Below are 16,085 nucleotides of genomic sequence, written 5' to 3' on the forward strand. Positions count from 1 at the left end.
GATTCCCGCCCTCGCCCTGTCACCGGTCCTGCCCACACAGTTACCATGACATCAGAGAGATTGGAGCAACATGCTTCCTGATAATAAGGAAATTGATCTCCGATGCTATCAAGGAACTGTTCTTCATACACAAAGTACCAGAAAACACAGACGGATACTGTAGTTGTGTAACAGAAACATTTGAGCATGTTGGATGGAGCCCACTCACATAGTAGTTGAAGGAAGAATTGTAATGTAAATAGTATGCAAGCTTTATAATAACAATTAGCAATTCTTCAAAAACATTTTAGAGTAGGAACTAGTAACTACAGGTGTGTGTGTATGAGCTGACTGCCTTCACCATAGAAACAGATAGCTATACCTTCAATATGATGTCCCCCTTCCATTTTATCTAGTTATTCAACCATTAACATGACAAAAACACAGGTGTTGACTTTTTCATTTTATTCAGATGAATTATATGACATGTTATTCAGTAATTCAACTTCATATTGAGACAAAATACCGTGTAAGAGACTGAAGTCAATTTACAAAATGCTATAGACATTTCTCATTAGAAAACCACAAACCCAACAGGTAAAATGGATGTAAAAGATCATTGATTACACATGTACTACACGGTGTAACTTGCATAGCAAGTACTCAAAATATAATATTCAGATTCCACAGGAACAAACAAAAAGTTCATTAAGAACTTCAGACAATATGGTTTGTACAAACCGCAAATACATTGTCAGAAATCATATTGACACACAGAATGTCTCAATCATAAGACACATGCAGACATTTCTTTATGCTGAGAAGAAATAAAGGTTTTTAAATGGTTCTTCCTAAACTTTGAAGGTTCCTTGGGGAACTCTTTCTCGATAAAGAACCTTTGAGTTAAATGTGGGGTTCTTAACGTGATGGTTCTTCGGAATTCTAAAAGGTTTTTGAATTGTATTGAAGCCTGCAGATGTGTCCCTTCCATAGCAGACAGTAAATTGGCCAGTGTTGATTTTTCAGTGTAACATTTCTAGTGTTGATTCAAGTTAAATTAACACTGTAGAGGTAAATGAACACTCAGTAGTGTAAAAGAACCCCATTGTTGGTGTTAATAACCAGCGTTGAACCAAAACCACGCCCATCATTATCCTATTTCCCAGCAGGCCCTAGTGCAGGTAGATTTTTTTTTACATTGTTTTTTAAAATGTTTTTGCATGCACATTGATTGATTCATAAATCTTATGCTACGCAAATATAAATAACATACATTTTTGTAAACAAATCCAATCTGTTACTTGGACTTATTGCACACGTTGCTGAAATGGTTGTTCCAGTTTAGATGTTTAAGATATGAGTATCTTAGTCTCCCCAACCCTGGCAGTCATTTTGAAGGCAGGTTGTGGGTGAATAAAAATGTCAAACATTTAATATCCCCAGTCTGGCTGGATTCCAATAGGAATTACACATCACTTATAAAGCCAGCATATTGTGGCCTGTAAACTATGAATTTCAGGCCACAACTAGGCACTCAAAAAAGGCCTTATGAAATATATTTTGTTTTAAATAATTAGATTTTAATGACAACATATTCACTTAGGATTTCTCTTGGTGAAGCCACAGGACTTAAAATGAATGAATGCAACAAGCATGTCTTTATCACTAGCAAACAGTCATGGGTAGTACTTTTAACTCTAATATTCACTCGAAAGGCACCCTGGGAAATATGCAAATAAGTCTTAAAACCCTACACCGGTTTGGTATGGTTGTTCAAAGAACCATCCCATTTATGGTTCTTCAGAGATCCTAACATGGTTCCCCTATGGCATCACTCTCTAGAATCTGATTTGGTTCCAACTTGCACCTTTATTTTTAAGAGAGCAAGAAACAAACTTGTAAAACATGCTAATATATCATGTATCTCCATAGCACATCACAAGATGTTGCTGATTCCACTGTTAACCAATGAAACCCAGAGTTACTGAATAACACATCTCATCTAACCAATGAGGCTCAGCACTGTTGAGAGATGGCAAACTAAGATAGCTACAGCGTCCATTTCACCTGCTCTACCCAACCCTCTGTCCTTCTGGTGACTCTTTCAAAACATATCAGACACACATTCACCATTGAGTCTTCATGAGTTCCAAACTCAACTTCCTGAGAGTCTCTGACCTATCAGTTCACCCGTACCAAAATGTTCCCATGGGGATAATAAAGTCATTATCTTAGCACCAGGCTAAGGTTAAAGGTTACAGTTATAGCTTTACCAGACCAATTTCTGTCAGAGGTCTTACTAAATGTGTCTTTGGGTTACGCTCAGGGTTAGCCATACTCTGTAGCAGGGGGGCCTCTTACTAGATTATAGTACCCAGTCATTGCCCCCAGGTCGATGTACAGTGATCCCTTCCTCCTCAGGTGGGCAGAGTCCTCAGGCTCAGAGTACAGAGACGATTCTGCAAAAAAAGGGAATTGTATGTTATTGGTAAGATACGCTCTCATGAAGTTTCATACAAATGTTAGTGTTATGTGTCGCTTGAGGAAGCGCGTAGGCATTTTACCACAGCACAGTTAACATTTCAAGTCCCTGTCTACCTCTGTAGGGAATATGAGGAACAAAGTATATTTTAGGGAAGTACGATGATAAAGAACAGGAAGATTATATATATATATATAGGTCCCTACCCTGTGTGGTGTCAGGCTGCTGGCTGTGCTGCCTCAGAGGGTGGGAGGCCTCCACCAGGGCTGAGTCCAGGCTCCAGCAGCGTGGCTGCTCCTCCCTGGGAGGGTTGATGGCCTCGTCCCTCAGGAGCTCGGCTGCAGAGCTGCGCTGGGCAGGGTTCCTCTCCAGGGCTCGCTCCAGGAAGGACCTCATGGCACCGCTGCAGTCCTCTGCTATGTCCTCCAGGGGAGGGGCCTGCTTGTGGATCTGAGGGGAGCCATAGAATTAGAATTGTAGTGAAGCCATTCTACTTCTGTGGTAGAACCATATAGATCCTATAATTAGGGTTTCACAGCTATTCTTATAGTTCTACACTCTAAACAAATGCTGGGTTAAAAAGACCTAAACTGCACCTCCAGTCTTGGATCTGACCCGCTGGGTCATTTCTCAATAACCCAGCATTGACAACCCAACACTGCTCTTTTTAAAGAAAACAACCCAACTAGGTCTGATGCAACAGTTTCACATACCAGTCTTCTATGGAATGTGAGAATGCGATGTCAGGTTAGGCGAGACCTAGCCACCATCACTATAAGCATTCCTTGTCTTTTTAGTCATAGTGATGGCTAGGTGAGACTCAAAGCTATCCTGCAACTCATGCTATCTCTGGGCACAACTTCCCGAGTGTAAAACACATTTGATGTACAAGTAGGGTTGCAAAATTCCTTGAAATTTCAATAAATTCCCTGGTCTTCCAGAAATCGTGAATCCTGGAATAAAATCGAATTGCTAAACAACCTGTTTGTGTCGTGCTTATATTTGCAATAGCCTAATATACAAACAGACAAATAACTAAATTTATTCAAACTGTTTTGTGTACAGGCAGCAGCGGAGTCATGGAGTGACTGCACACTGAGCAGCAGCTGAAAGGACATAGGCTATTGGATCACGCATAAGCAGAAATCTCAGTATTTTTAGCAACAGAAAGTCAGGTTCGGGAACTGCAGCCAATCCAAAAAGAGAAACAGGACCTCTTCAAATCAGGAATGTGATAATGAAAAACATTTTTAAAAGCAAAACAGAACTATTGTACTGAGCCTAAAGGAGTATGCTGATAATGTGCCAGAGACAGCATCCCAAATGGCAACTTATTCCCAATATAGTGCACTACTTTTGACCAGGGCCCCTAAGGCTCTGGTCAGAAGTAGTGCTCTATACAGGGAATAGGGTGCCATTTGGGACGCAGACAGTCACGTTAAGGGATCACATGATGTTTGAGAAATGATCTTGCAAGAATCTAGGCCTATGCCGTGGAAATCTAAACCGGGTGATGAAAAAATCTGTCTGTTTCAAAGACTGGCTACAAGTGGGGGTTTCCCCTCCTTTAGCCCTGTCAGTGTAGCAAGACGAAGGCCTGTATGTTCACCATTCACTCATCTATACAGTTCATCCATCCACTTTCCATTGTCCCATTACTTAGTGGAGTGACTATGCAGAAACTTCTGCTACACTACTTTATATATTTGTGCATTTATTGGAAGTGTATAAATCATCTAATAGTTGTTGTTTTTTACTATCAGGAGATGCTTACTATGTAGAGGTAGGATGGGTAGAGAGGGAGATAGGGAGAGTGGCACTTACTATGTAGAGGTAGGATGGGTAGGACCTGCGTGGGTATCTCCTGACCCAGGGCGGGCTGCCAGTTTGCATGTGGATAATGGTGGTGCCCAGACTGTAGATATCCGTCTTGGTGTTGTGTCCTCGACACAGAACCACCTCCGGGCTCATATACATCTGAGGAAGAAAACACAAGACAACAGTTACTCACAGGGTCAATGGTTACTCACAGGGTCAATGGTTACTCACAGGGTCAATGGTTACTCACAGGGTCAATGGCATAATGTCAATTGTAGAAGAAGAAAATAAGTGTTTGGACAGTACCCAATATTTTTCTTCATCAAATGTAATTTTTATGTAGTCATGTTGCCAGTGAGAATCATAACAGTTATAAAATGAATAATACAGTGTCTCTATGACTATGTATTAATACAGGAACCCTAAGAGCAGCTGGGCTGGTGTTAGGCTCTGAACTGCACTGTGTACGGTCTGTGAAATGTGAAACAGTAAACATCAGACCAGAGTCCATCTCTCAACTGGAATTTCCAGCCTGCCCCCATGTTAGCTAATGTCAGCCTAGTCTCAGCACCTCCACTCTGTTGGCTAGCTATCTCCCTCCCTGTTATTAATGCTGGGTGTCTGTCTCTCTGCCCTGGGACTTTCCCACTCAGCCACCAGGGGTATAGGTCACCACAGAGGGGAGGAGAGGGTTGAGGAGAGGATTAGGAAGAGGACGATGAGCAGAGGGAGGGTCGTGAGAAAGAACAGAGTGAATGCCTCCTCCAAGATTTTCCCAACTGTGAATAAGGATGTAAATTGGAATCTGAAAATGCTAGTGTTCAAAGGCTTTCAACCTACTGTATTATTACTGATAAACAATGTCCATTTGAGACAACTCTGAAGCCTGTGCATTGCACACAAAAACTTATAGTCCACCTATAAACCTATACAATATCTCTTCGTGTTTGATGTGGTTCCCCTGCACCTTTTCCATTACTATGGGACACTGTGAGACAAACACTGACACATCTACTAACTAAATCATTTTCAGAGTGCCCTGAGGCATCGCTTGATCTCAATCTTGAACGGAAAACTGCTGCTTTACCTTCCAGTAAACACACTTATTGAACTTCTCACAAAGTAAGAAGTTGCTCTTGTTGTTGTCATGTCATAGGTCACCAGGAAGTAAACTGAAATTCCAAATCCCCCCCCCAAAAAATGTATTGACTGAATTGAAAATTAATTGACCCTAACCCTGTAGGTCATGTCATAGGCCTGATGGTGTCTTTTGTTGTTATGTCATAGGCCTGAGGGTGTCTTTTGTTGTTATGTCATAGGCCTGATGGTGTCTTTTGTTGTTATGTCATAGGCCTGATGGTGTCTTTTGTTGTTATGTCATAGGCCTGATGGTGTCTTTTGTTGTTATGTCATAGGCCTGATGGTGTCTTTTGTTGTTATGTCATAGGCCTGATGGTGTCTTTTGTTGTTATGTCATAGGCCTGAGAGTGTTGAAGAGAGCAGACAGCAGAGTCACTTACCTCTGTGCCGCGCAGGTCCCTAGGGGTGTACAACTCCTCTGTCATCTGTACCGTCAGGCCAAAGTCCACCAGCACCGCTTTGTCTGACATCAGAACGATGTTGCTGGCTGAATAGAGAAAAGGGGGAGGGAGGGTGAGTGAGAATCACCAAAAAAGCTGTGCAGTTCAGCCATGTCAAAACTAAAGAATATGTGCTGCAAGATACAGTATAATCTCAGAGCCTAATACAGTGTGTGCTAACTTGCTACTCTGTTAAATGTTTGTCACAAGGTCAATATTTCTGCTATCATTTGCTACAATTGCTCTTGACATACAGTATATGTGATAGGAACTGTATGTACATTTAAGGAAATGAGAAGTATCAACATTTACACTGATGTAAAATTAAAGTTCACACAGAACATGCTGAGGCATGTTGAGTCTCTGAATGGCTTTTGACTGAGCTTAAAGAAAAAGGGAACTAAAGCATTTAAAAGTCATTACTGAAGTCAAACAAACATCTTTTAGGGTTTTGGCACAGAATTTTACAGTTATAATTAATAAGCAGGCTTTTCCCAAACCTCCTCTCCCTCCTTGCCCCCCTGACCTCACCGAGGTAACATTACATATTTCTGTGTGTCCCAAATAGCACCCTATTCCCGATATAGTGCACTACTTTTGACCAAAGTCCTATGGCACTACATAGGGAATAGGGTACTTCATAGGGAACAGGGTGCCATTTGGGATGTAGCCTTTGACTGGAGGACAGGAAGAGCACAAGACCACAGTGCCACGTCAGAAAGTCATAACTCACTGGTTTCTTCTAAGCAGCCCTACAGTTAACCTTGTTACAGGGAAGGAGGGAGGGTCTGACTGGAATTTCCAGATGCTACATATAGTGCATTTAGTCTTTAGCCAAGCCCTGATTGACTGACTGAATGATAGACTGGCCCACAGGTCTTTGTTTAAAGTTCATTGCAACACATTAACCCCTATAGATAGTATAACTTTTACTAGGGAACACCCCACATTATAAAGTTAACGTTAATACAATACATTTACTGGAGGAGAGGGTATTGCTTGCTGAGTTTAAAACTCTGATAGAGAAATGTTGCTGACCATTGTAATTGTTTTTAATTGACAGTATTGTGCTCGTGTCGTATGTACACGCCGACTACTTCCTGCTAACCTCTTGCCAGGTCCCCCTCGAAAAAGGGGTTTCTAACCTCAAGGGTCTTTTCATGGTTAAATTCATGTTAAATAAAAATGCATTTATCAACAGTTTTGACTGATGTTAGCTGTAGCTACACAGAGCTTTGAATGCTTTGTTGTGATTGACTTTAGCTCACTGCAATCTTGGAAGCAAATCTCACGTGCGATGGACAGCGCTGCGCTACTCCAATTATGGTAGCAGTCTGTCACAAGAGACTGTTAGCTCACTGCCACCTGCCTGCAGCCCTAGCCTTGCTATCTAATCTATCTCACTCTAAAATCCTGTGTTTCAGCAACTTCAGTAGCTAGCTAAGCAGATACTGGGGTTTGTCCCAAATGGCTCCCTATATACTTTTGACCAGGTTAAAGGTAGTGCACTAAATAGGGGCTAGGGTGCCATTTGGGACAGCACCTATAAACCCGTTAGCTACCTGTGTGACCTGAACACCGTCAGCAACACCACAGCTTCATCCTGCCTTCTTACAAGGTTCACGTGGTTTCTTTAGTTGTCTGTGGTTAAGTTTCCTATGAAGCCGTTGGTTCAAGGTACAGTTCACTCTAAAGTCCTTTCCCATCTTGGTTACATTTCACATAAAGTGGATAATAACAGTCACAGCCCACTGGGCACACCATGTCATTTCAATGTGGAGCATTGGGCAATATTGGTTACATACGTTGATCAGTGAAATTTCAACCTATTTTCCCAATATGTTATCATTATGCTTTCAACCATGTAAAAGCACAACCAAATTCCAATAGGAAATCAATGTCTGGTTTTTGGTTTAGTTGTCACCTAAACTGCACTTTCAACCATTTAAAAGCACACCAAAGTTCAAATGGGACTACAATGTCAGATATTTTGTTTATACAACAAGGTAATGTGTCATCACTGCTTCATCTAATAGCACAACCAAATGAACTGGATTGCAGTTAGTTGAAATTACATTACATCAAGTGAACAATGCCATTTGAGAATCTGTGCAGATTATTAAAGCAATTGTTTAGATTTCCAAAGACCTTCAACCCTGAACATGCACGCTTTCCACGATTATATAAAAATACATTTGTTACAGTAACTTCAAAATGTGGCCATGGATGTGTTACTCATTTTAAAGTTGAATGTTACATTAGTTTGTAAGATAGCCTTAACTTTAGGCTATTTACTATCTTACAAAAGTAATATTGAATTGTGTTTGGTTGACAAAGCAATCAAACACCATTCTACTGCTTGGATAGTTCCCTCTGATCCACTGGCTTAATCCTATTCTTTAACTTTTAGTTGAGCTGGAGACGTGAATCCAACATTTCATTTGTTAACTTGTCGACAGTTAATAGGCCATTTAATGTATTGGAAAAGTGATATTGAATAGTGTTTGGTTGTCAACGCAACCAAATATAAACCTTTGAAGGAGATAGCTCCATCTTTGCCAATGAGTCTTGCTTTAATTCCAGTTCGTCTACAAATTAATAATTGACGTCGGATTTACGTGACCAAAAATCTAGGTAAAAGAATAGGACTAAATAAAATCAAACTTTAAATTCTTTAACTTCTATTTTTGGTTGAGATGGAGACGTGAATCCAACATATATTATTACCTTGTATATTCCATTTGAAATCCTAGGCCTACAAGGGCTGAATTTACAATAGCTGTTGATGACTGCTCAAATGCTATATAGGCCTAAATAGCATAATTGAGGATATCTGATTCATAAAGTATGGTTACATTTCATTTGCTCTGTTGAACCTAATGTTTGGAATTAATTTGATAGCGCCAGTGAATCTATTAAGTGTAGATTTCTCCACAATAATTCTCACGGTAGCACATTGGTAATAGTCAGTGACAAATATCAAAGCTAAGCTGGGCTTGGTTAAAACCCTGGATGGGAGACAGAAGAAAAATAGCTGTAGATAGATTGACTCCCCAGTAGGAGGTGCAGCCCAGCCTACAGTTTTTTCTTATAGTGGATATTACATTGAAGATCTGACGTTGTTTCAAAGGTACAAATTCAACATATTTTATACAAGGTTTGTCTCTGTTGAAAATTGGTTACCGTGATGGCATAATCCTGTGGATGAAATGTTACCCACAAAACAACTTTTTTGAAATCCAATGTATTTTCTACGTAGATTCCATGTCATAATATACTGACAAATTATGTTGAAACAACATTGATTTAACCAGCTTGGGCCCAGTGGAGGCCACACATATACTACTAGTGTGCATGTGTTTTGGACACATACCTGGGTTCCATTTTTGATGTATTTGGGGCTAGAATTTGAGAAAAACTGAGTTTCTAAACTGTGGTAAAAGCAGAGGCTATAGGCCTATAACTTGCTCTAACTCTAATGCTTACTAATTGAGTGTACTAATGTGCATTTTTTTAACGTTTGTTTTGGGCACTTTCCACTCACGTTTGATGTCGTGGTGGATGACATTGTGAGAGTGCAGATATTCCAGGCCCCTGAGGACCTGCTGGGTGACCCAGATGATCTCAAACTCCCTCATGGGTCCACAGCTGTCCAGTTTCTCCAGAACCGAGCCTCCCTCGCCGGCCTCCATGAACAGATGGATGTTCTGGTCCCAGAGGAGAGCACCGTAGAGCTCTGCAATGTTCTCGTGACGGAACCGGGCCTGGATCTCCACATCAGCTGGTTTGAAATGCTCCATGGGGATCTAGTAGCATGAATAGAACCATTAAGGCATAAAGAACATTCTATAGACATTATATTTAAAAAGAGATTTAGACATGTACAGTAAAGTATGTCTATTATGCAAAGTATCTACAAAGTCTTTAGTATGTAAACATTCCACTGACTATGGAATAGCCAGACCAGGAAGCCACTCCCATCGTGTGTAACTATTTGTGGGCAGAAATAATATAAATGCCATATCCTGTTCTACCCCAGGTGAAGTGCCATTGTGATTAGAGTGCCTGCCTCATATTGGAAGTTGAAACCTTGGCCAGGTCATACCAAAGACTGTAAAAATGGGACCTGATGCGTCTCTGCTTGACACTCATAGATAGATTGGGGGTTGGTCCTGCGATAGACTAGCATGGGGGGTTTCCTGTGGGGTAACCAGACAAATACTTTCAGTTTCTATCTATCTATCTGCAATACTGGCTTTTGCGATGTCGCAGATAAATATTTTTCTCTTTCTACAGTATATAGTGTTCCTCTTTCTAGATGTTCTGTTGCAGGTTTCAAAGTTTTTGGGTGCAAAGACCTGACTGACTTCACATGTGACATTCTGCTTTTATATTGGCCTAACTAATTAGTTTCTATTGCTTTGAAAACAAAACTTCCTGCCAGAAATCAATCTTGGCACATAGACTGGCCAGCTGCAGTTTCGAGAAATCCACTCTGCAAACATGCCAGACATTCCTGCACACGGACTCATTGACTCACCAGTTTGCATGCCATTCGCTTCCTGGTAACGGTATCCTGGGCCAAGTGGACTTTCCCAAATGAGCCCTTTGGAACATGGCCGCCGGAGCCTGGAGTCTTGTAGGTCCACATCCATGGAAACAGAAGTACATCCAAATCGATGCGATAGCGTCCCTTCTTCAGCACCATGTGTTTCTGCACAGAAGTAGTGAAAAACGGTGTGAAAGGTGCTGCTGAACCAGTAAAGGCTTTAAATAACACTACAGACAGATTGTCTATACTTGACCACATACATACACGCAGACAAACAGACAGACTGATTGACTAACAGACGAAGGGACAGACCGTTTCAATCACACTTATACACACACACACACACACACACACACACACAATGCCACTTCTAAGATGTCATTGTCCTTTGCATATGACAAATAAACTTTGATACACTATATATACAAAAGTATGTGGACATCACATTAGTGGATTCGGCTATTTCAGCTACACCCATTGCTGACAGGTGTATAAAATCGGGCACACAGCCACACAATCTCAATAGACAAACATTGGCAGTAGAATGGCCCTACTGAAGAGCTCAGAGACTTTCAACGTTGCACCATCATAGGATGCCACCTTTCCAATAAGTCAGTTCATCAGATTTCTCCCCTGCTAGAGCTTCCCCGGTCAACTGTGAGTGCTGTTATTGTGATGTGGAAACGTCTAGGAGCAACAACTGCTCAGCCACACAAGCTCACAGAACAGGACTGCCGAGTGCTGAAGCACAGGGCGCAAAAATAGTATGTCCTTGGTTGCGACACTCACTACCGAGTTCCAAACTGCCTCTGGAAGCAACGTCAGCACAAGAACTGCTCGTTGGGAGCTTCATGAAATGGGCTTCCATGGTCGAGACACCACACACAAGAATAAGATTACCATGCGCAATGCCAAGCGTCGGCTGAAGTGGTGTAAAGCTCGCAGCCATTGGACTCTGGAGCAGTGGAAATGCGTTCTCTGGAGTGATGAATCACGCTTCACCAGCTGGCAGTCCGATGGATTAATCTGGGTTTGGCGGATGCCAGGAGAACGATATCTGCCCGAATGTATAGTTCCAACTGTAAAGTTTGGTGGAGGAGGAATAATGGTCTGGGGTTGTTTTTCATTGTTCGGGCTAGGCCCCTTAGTTCCAGTGAAGGGCAATCTTAATGCTACAGAATACAATGACATTCTCTAGACAATTCTGTGCTTCCAACTTTGTGGCAACAGTTTGAGGAAGGCCTTTTCCTGTTTCAACATGACAATGCCCCCGTGCACAAAGCGGATGTCAATACAGAAATGGTTTGTCGAGATCGGTGTGGAAGAACTTGACTGGCCTGCACATAGCCCTGACCTCAACCCCATTGAACACCTTTGGGATGAATTGGAACGCCAACTGCGAGCCAGACCTAATCGCCAAACACCAGTGCCCAACCTCATTAATGCTCTTGTGGCTGAAAGGAAGCAAGTCCCTGCAGCAATGTTCCAACATTTTGGATTGAGATGTCAACACACTGTACACTACATGACCAAAAGTATCTAATGAGACCTTTGTGGGGACAGATACAAAAAAAAAACACTAATGTCCTGAAGTCTCACCTTGTTCAGTAACACACCCATCTCCTCAGGCTGGTGCTGCAGTGCCTCTGGTTGCATGTTAGAGATCAGGTTGACGAAGGAGAGCAAGTCCGACGCCGTCCCGTACCTGACCATACCACCACCGTTCCCCTGCTGTGTGCCCTGGGTCCCTCCTGTCACCCCTGTCACTTCGTCCCCCGAATCATCCACAGTCTCCTCGTTCTCATCCATCTCCTCCTGAGAGAGACCTTCTTCACACAATGCCCCAGCCTCTTCCTCCTTGGTGTGATAGAGATTCTCAACAGCGCCAATGATATCCTCTATGTTCATGTGAGCCAGCAGGAGTTCTATTCCAGCATTGGCATATTTGTAATCCATTTTAATATTCTAGCTTCTGCTGGGTTCTGAAATGGAACGGTGATGATTCATTAGGCAACTGAAATTCCAATATGAGCTGGAAAATAATGACATAATTTATAGATTGCAAATTGACCGCAAGAAGCACAAACAGATATAATATCTGACTAAAACATTTCAAACCTTGTATACAATCACATACCGCTCTATTATGCGTGGGAATACTTTGAACAGATTTCTTAAATTAAAATCACTTGTAGATTATTTGCTCGTGTTTTTACAGTCTTATGTTTTTAGAAAACTTGGGTGGCCAATAAAATCACCCGCGGACCAGTTGGGGAACCCTGCTGTAGGTTATAGCTAAGTGAAGAAGAATGTACTCGAGTGTAGACTACATCAACCAATTTCCCTCCCAACACTGAACACTCAACATAACTAAAGTCACTAACAAATAGCAAATATAAACTGGTCATTATTTGTTTGAAATAGCGTAATAACGATGTGCTTACCTGATTCTTTGTAATAAATAACGCAGGGTAGGATCCCCTCCGAATGCGCTACTCCATTCTTGCGTCCGACTGCTGTCAACTCTAACGCGCACTGAAGAGCCTACCGACTGTAGTTCCCACTCACGAGCTAGGAAGTAGAAGAGGAAGTCCTTATCAGTCTCTGTGTTTAGGTGGTATTGTGTAAATAAAAACATAAGCCGAAAGTGGTGTCTTGTAACTTTAGTGTATTCCTCTGTAGTTTCGTTTTCCTTTTCATATTATTGGATTTCCCCGTAATATTTGATTTCCGTAGGCAAACGGATTCATCAGATTCCATGGAATAGTTCGGTATTTTCACTACTCCCACAATTCTGCCTGTGCTTGCTTCGATACAAATATTTCGCAATGTCCCCTGTTGTTTAAGTTCAAGAAAAACAGTATATGAGAGAACTGACTATATAGTGACAGCATGATAAAAAAGTGTCATCATGAGACTATTTGCAGTGCCCATACCATACACTCGTTTCAATCAATGGATCACTTTGGTCTTGCAAATATAGGAAAAACGCAAAACTCATGTCTGACGCTGATTGAGCTTTGATTTTTGGCAGGTTTCGGATGCCATAGAACATACAGCACACGCATGCGCTTTCACGGCAGTCTCAGTGCAGCGATGGCGTCTTCCATTGCTGTGTGCAGGTTGCCTATGAGGGGCAGCCTCTCTAAATGCTTTAAAAAAGTAGATTCATGTTTTCAAAGAAAGTTCGGAACTAGTACTGCTGCTACGAAGACCGATGCACCCAATAAGAAATATACAATTGGTAGGTTTCTCATCCACCGACCATACACACACAACATGGCTGTAACCACATGACTTGTAACGTTAGATTGCTAACGTTGCTACCTAGCTAAATGTGACCGACCGGCTCAAATAGGTCTTATGTAGCAACATTTGCATTTTATTTATTTGTTTACATTGGATAGAGTAGACTCAGGGCTACAAAATGGTATATCATCATTTTTGAAGAGCAATGGTTAAGTAATTCTGCTTTGAAAGTTGATTAACTTGTTATCTCACTTTTGAGAAAATGGCCTTTTGAATGTTTTGGTATCTAGTGAAGAGCTCTTCTTCGTCTACAGACATTCAGCATCGTTCTTAAGCTTTAGCCCCACCCATCTTGTTTTGATCTCGGGTCGTTCAGAGCGCCCACTTGACGCTCTGGCCGATGATTTGTTTACCTATGGTAGACTGGACAATATTACACGTCAAAGTTCACCCAAGGCTGAAAAATGGCAAAATAACGTTGGTTAAGCTGGAACACGAGCATGAGGAGCTCAGCGTTCCAAGGGCAAAATGTATTTCGTGGCTAGCTTTTGATGACAAGGGAATACTGCCCACCCTTACATAATTAGAAAGAGGAGATTATCATGATTAAGATGCTGTCCAATAAAATACAAAATATACAAATCTAAATATACACACTGCGAGATATTTCCTAAATAGATAGACGTACCTATATTTCCCTACAGGAAACAATGGGACGACCTCAGAGTTCCATGATTAATTTGTTGTTTACATTTGAACTACAAACAATGTGGGCAGGTCTCATTGCCAACAATAGCAAAGCAGGCTTTGTGACGTAGAACAATACGCTGGGAATAGAACATTCGGAAGGCGAGTTGGTGCCACCGTATTCAATAGAACTATTAGGAACTGGCAGGGTGAAAAATGCCCTAAAATAAGGCCTGTTTTTTTGCGATTACTTCAAAACCATGGCAAGCAGCTGTGAAATATGGTAATATTATGAAACTGGGCTCCACGGCGGATGCAGTGAACTAGTTTTTATCAGAAAAAAGCATTGTTAAAAATGTCATGTGTCCAGCCTACATCTGGATAACATGAAAACAGCCTATTTCATTAAGCTTTTTTGCCGACTTTTACTGACACTGGCCGTATTCAACGGGTGTTGTGCGTTTGTAAATTCAGCAGTTATTCTGCACTCTGGCATACTCAGACTGAATTTACGAATGCACCCAAAATGTTTACTTGCATAGTGGAGTCTTTTGTTAAGAGTTGTTGCTAGCTAGGTAAACAATGAACCTAGCTAGGTAAACAATGTGTAAGATCATACACGTAACGTTAGCTAGTGAAACAACAACCATGAACAGTGCCAAATCATGTCGTTACTACCCTGCACGAATCTGATGGGAACTAACCAACCAGGTTCAATGTTAGCTAGCTAACATTAGGCTCCAACTAGCCAAGCAAACAGCTCTGGGATACGAATAATAACATCATACACATACCGTTAGCTAGGGAGCCAGCCAGCTAACGTTAGCTAGCTAACAGTACACTTTGGCTTGAAATGAAATCACTTTCTTGCAAAATAGAAACGTGTAATATCTGAAAATGTGGCAAGCTCGACTATCTTACATACATACATCATTTTGCATGATGGACGCGTCTCCTTGTCATGGATGCCATTGCATGGTTTCCCTTAGTTTGAAGATGCAATCCGGATGACGGGTGTTCTCTCTCTTTAGCTATCCTACTCTAATTCCACTGATTTCAAAACTCGATCCTCCAGAAAGTGGAGATCAACACTTATGCAGCTCCATTACACAATACATAAAAAAAGCCGCGTTCGCCAGGATTACCAACACAGACAGGCCAGCTCAATTAGACAGAAGCATTTTTTATGGCAGACCAATCTGAACTCCTCTCTTGACATGTCCAGCCCACTCATTATCTCAGCTAATCATGGCTACTGGGATGGTTGCTTACTTTTTCTCTGGCTTAACCAACTAGGCTTGTAATTTAACAATTGTATTCGTATTTAGAGATGGCATACAAGTTTGTTATTAAGGCACATGAAAGTTCACATTTTCCCAGAAGGCATTTCTGCCAAAAAATGTATTTTGGTAATAAAAAATAAGTTTACATTCAAATGGCTTTCCTGTGAAGTAGTGACCCGCGACATATGCCTGGTTTCCCTGAAACGAGTCACAAATGTCCATTAATTATAGTGAGCTGCCAGTTCTCCAAAGAGTGTCAATGGATAACTGCTTATCTCCAGCACAAGCTCCCTTCCACTTATCAGGTCATGTAGCTAGAGCCATTGTCTCTAGCCCAATAAGCCTAACGTTAAACCAAGGACCTAAGCTACATGTTCTGTTTCGAGGCGTATTGGTTCTGGCAGCCAAATAATCTATCTGAACGTGAATAGATTCTCAATTGCGGTACAGTTCTT

General features: G+C 41.5%; 2 protein-coding genes across 3 annotated transcripts in view; one reads left to right on the forward strand and one right to left on the reverse strand.

Annotated features, from left to right (window-relative positions):
• Positions 1 to 429: 429 nt before the first annotated feature.
• On the reverse strand, positions 430 to 13,376 carry LOC106578553 (mitogen-activated protein kinase kinase kinase 8). 2 transcript variants are annotated; one of them, XM_045702142.1, is made up of 8 exons: positions 12,856 to 13,376; positions 12,011 to 12,443; positions 10,400 to 10,573; positions 9,404 to 9,665; positions 5,800 to 5,906; positions 4,286 to 4,438; positions 2,668 to 2,911; positions 430 to 2,438 (listed from the first exon to the last, which is right to left on the reverse strand). In XM_045702142.1, exons 2-8 carry the CDS (start codon positions 12,365 to 12,367, stop codon positions 2,308 to 2,310), a joined length of 1,428 nt encoding a protein of 475 aa, XP_045558098.1. In that variant the 5' UTR covers positions 12,368 to 12,443; positions 12,856 to 13,376; the 3' UTR covers positions 430 to 2,307. The 2 variants fall into 2 exon arrangements, with proteins under 2 accessions (XP_045558098.1, XP_014012984.1); XM_014157509.2 differs by having other exon boundaries at positions 12,011 to 12,393; positions 12,856 to 13,367.
• A 98-nt stretch (positions 13,377 to 13,474) lies between these two features.
• mtpap (mitochondrial poly(A) polymerase) overlaps positions 13,475 to 16,085 on the forward strand; it is a 29,501-nt gene continuing 26,890 nt past the window's right edge. The window contains exon 1 of the mRNA XM_014157507.2: positions 13,475 to 13,655. Within this exon, the coding sequence (XP_014012982.1) occupies positions 13,478 to 13,655 (178 nt within the window). The 5' untranslated portion in view covers positions 13,475 to 13,477. The remainder of the gene's footprint in view (positions 13,656 to 16,085) is intronic.

This window comes from Salmo salar, chromosome ssa19 (genome assembly GCF_905237065.1).
Source record: "Salmo salar chromosome ssa19, Ssal_v3.1, whole genome shotgun sequence".
Taxonomy (NCBI): Eukaryota; Metazoa; Chordata; class Actinopteri; order Salmoniformes; family Salmonidae; genus Salmo; species Salmo salar.

Bases quoted from the DNA above. Each gene is read 5' to 3' on its own strand.
- LOC106578553 (XM_045702142.1), bottom strand. From the start codon at position 12,367: ATGGATTACAAATATGCCAATGCTGGAATAGAACTCCTGCTGGCTCAC. The intron at 5,907-9,403 runs GTGAGTGGAAAG...TTCTCTATTCAG, and splicing joins CATCCACCACGACATCAAAC to CCAGCAACATCGTTCTGATG. The intron at 2,912-4,285 runs GTAAGTGCCACT...GGCTCCCCTCAG, and splicing joins ACCCATCCTACCTCTACATA to ATCCACAAGCAGGCCCCTCC.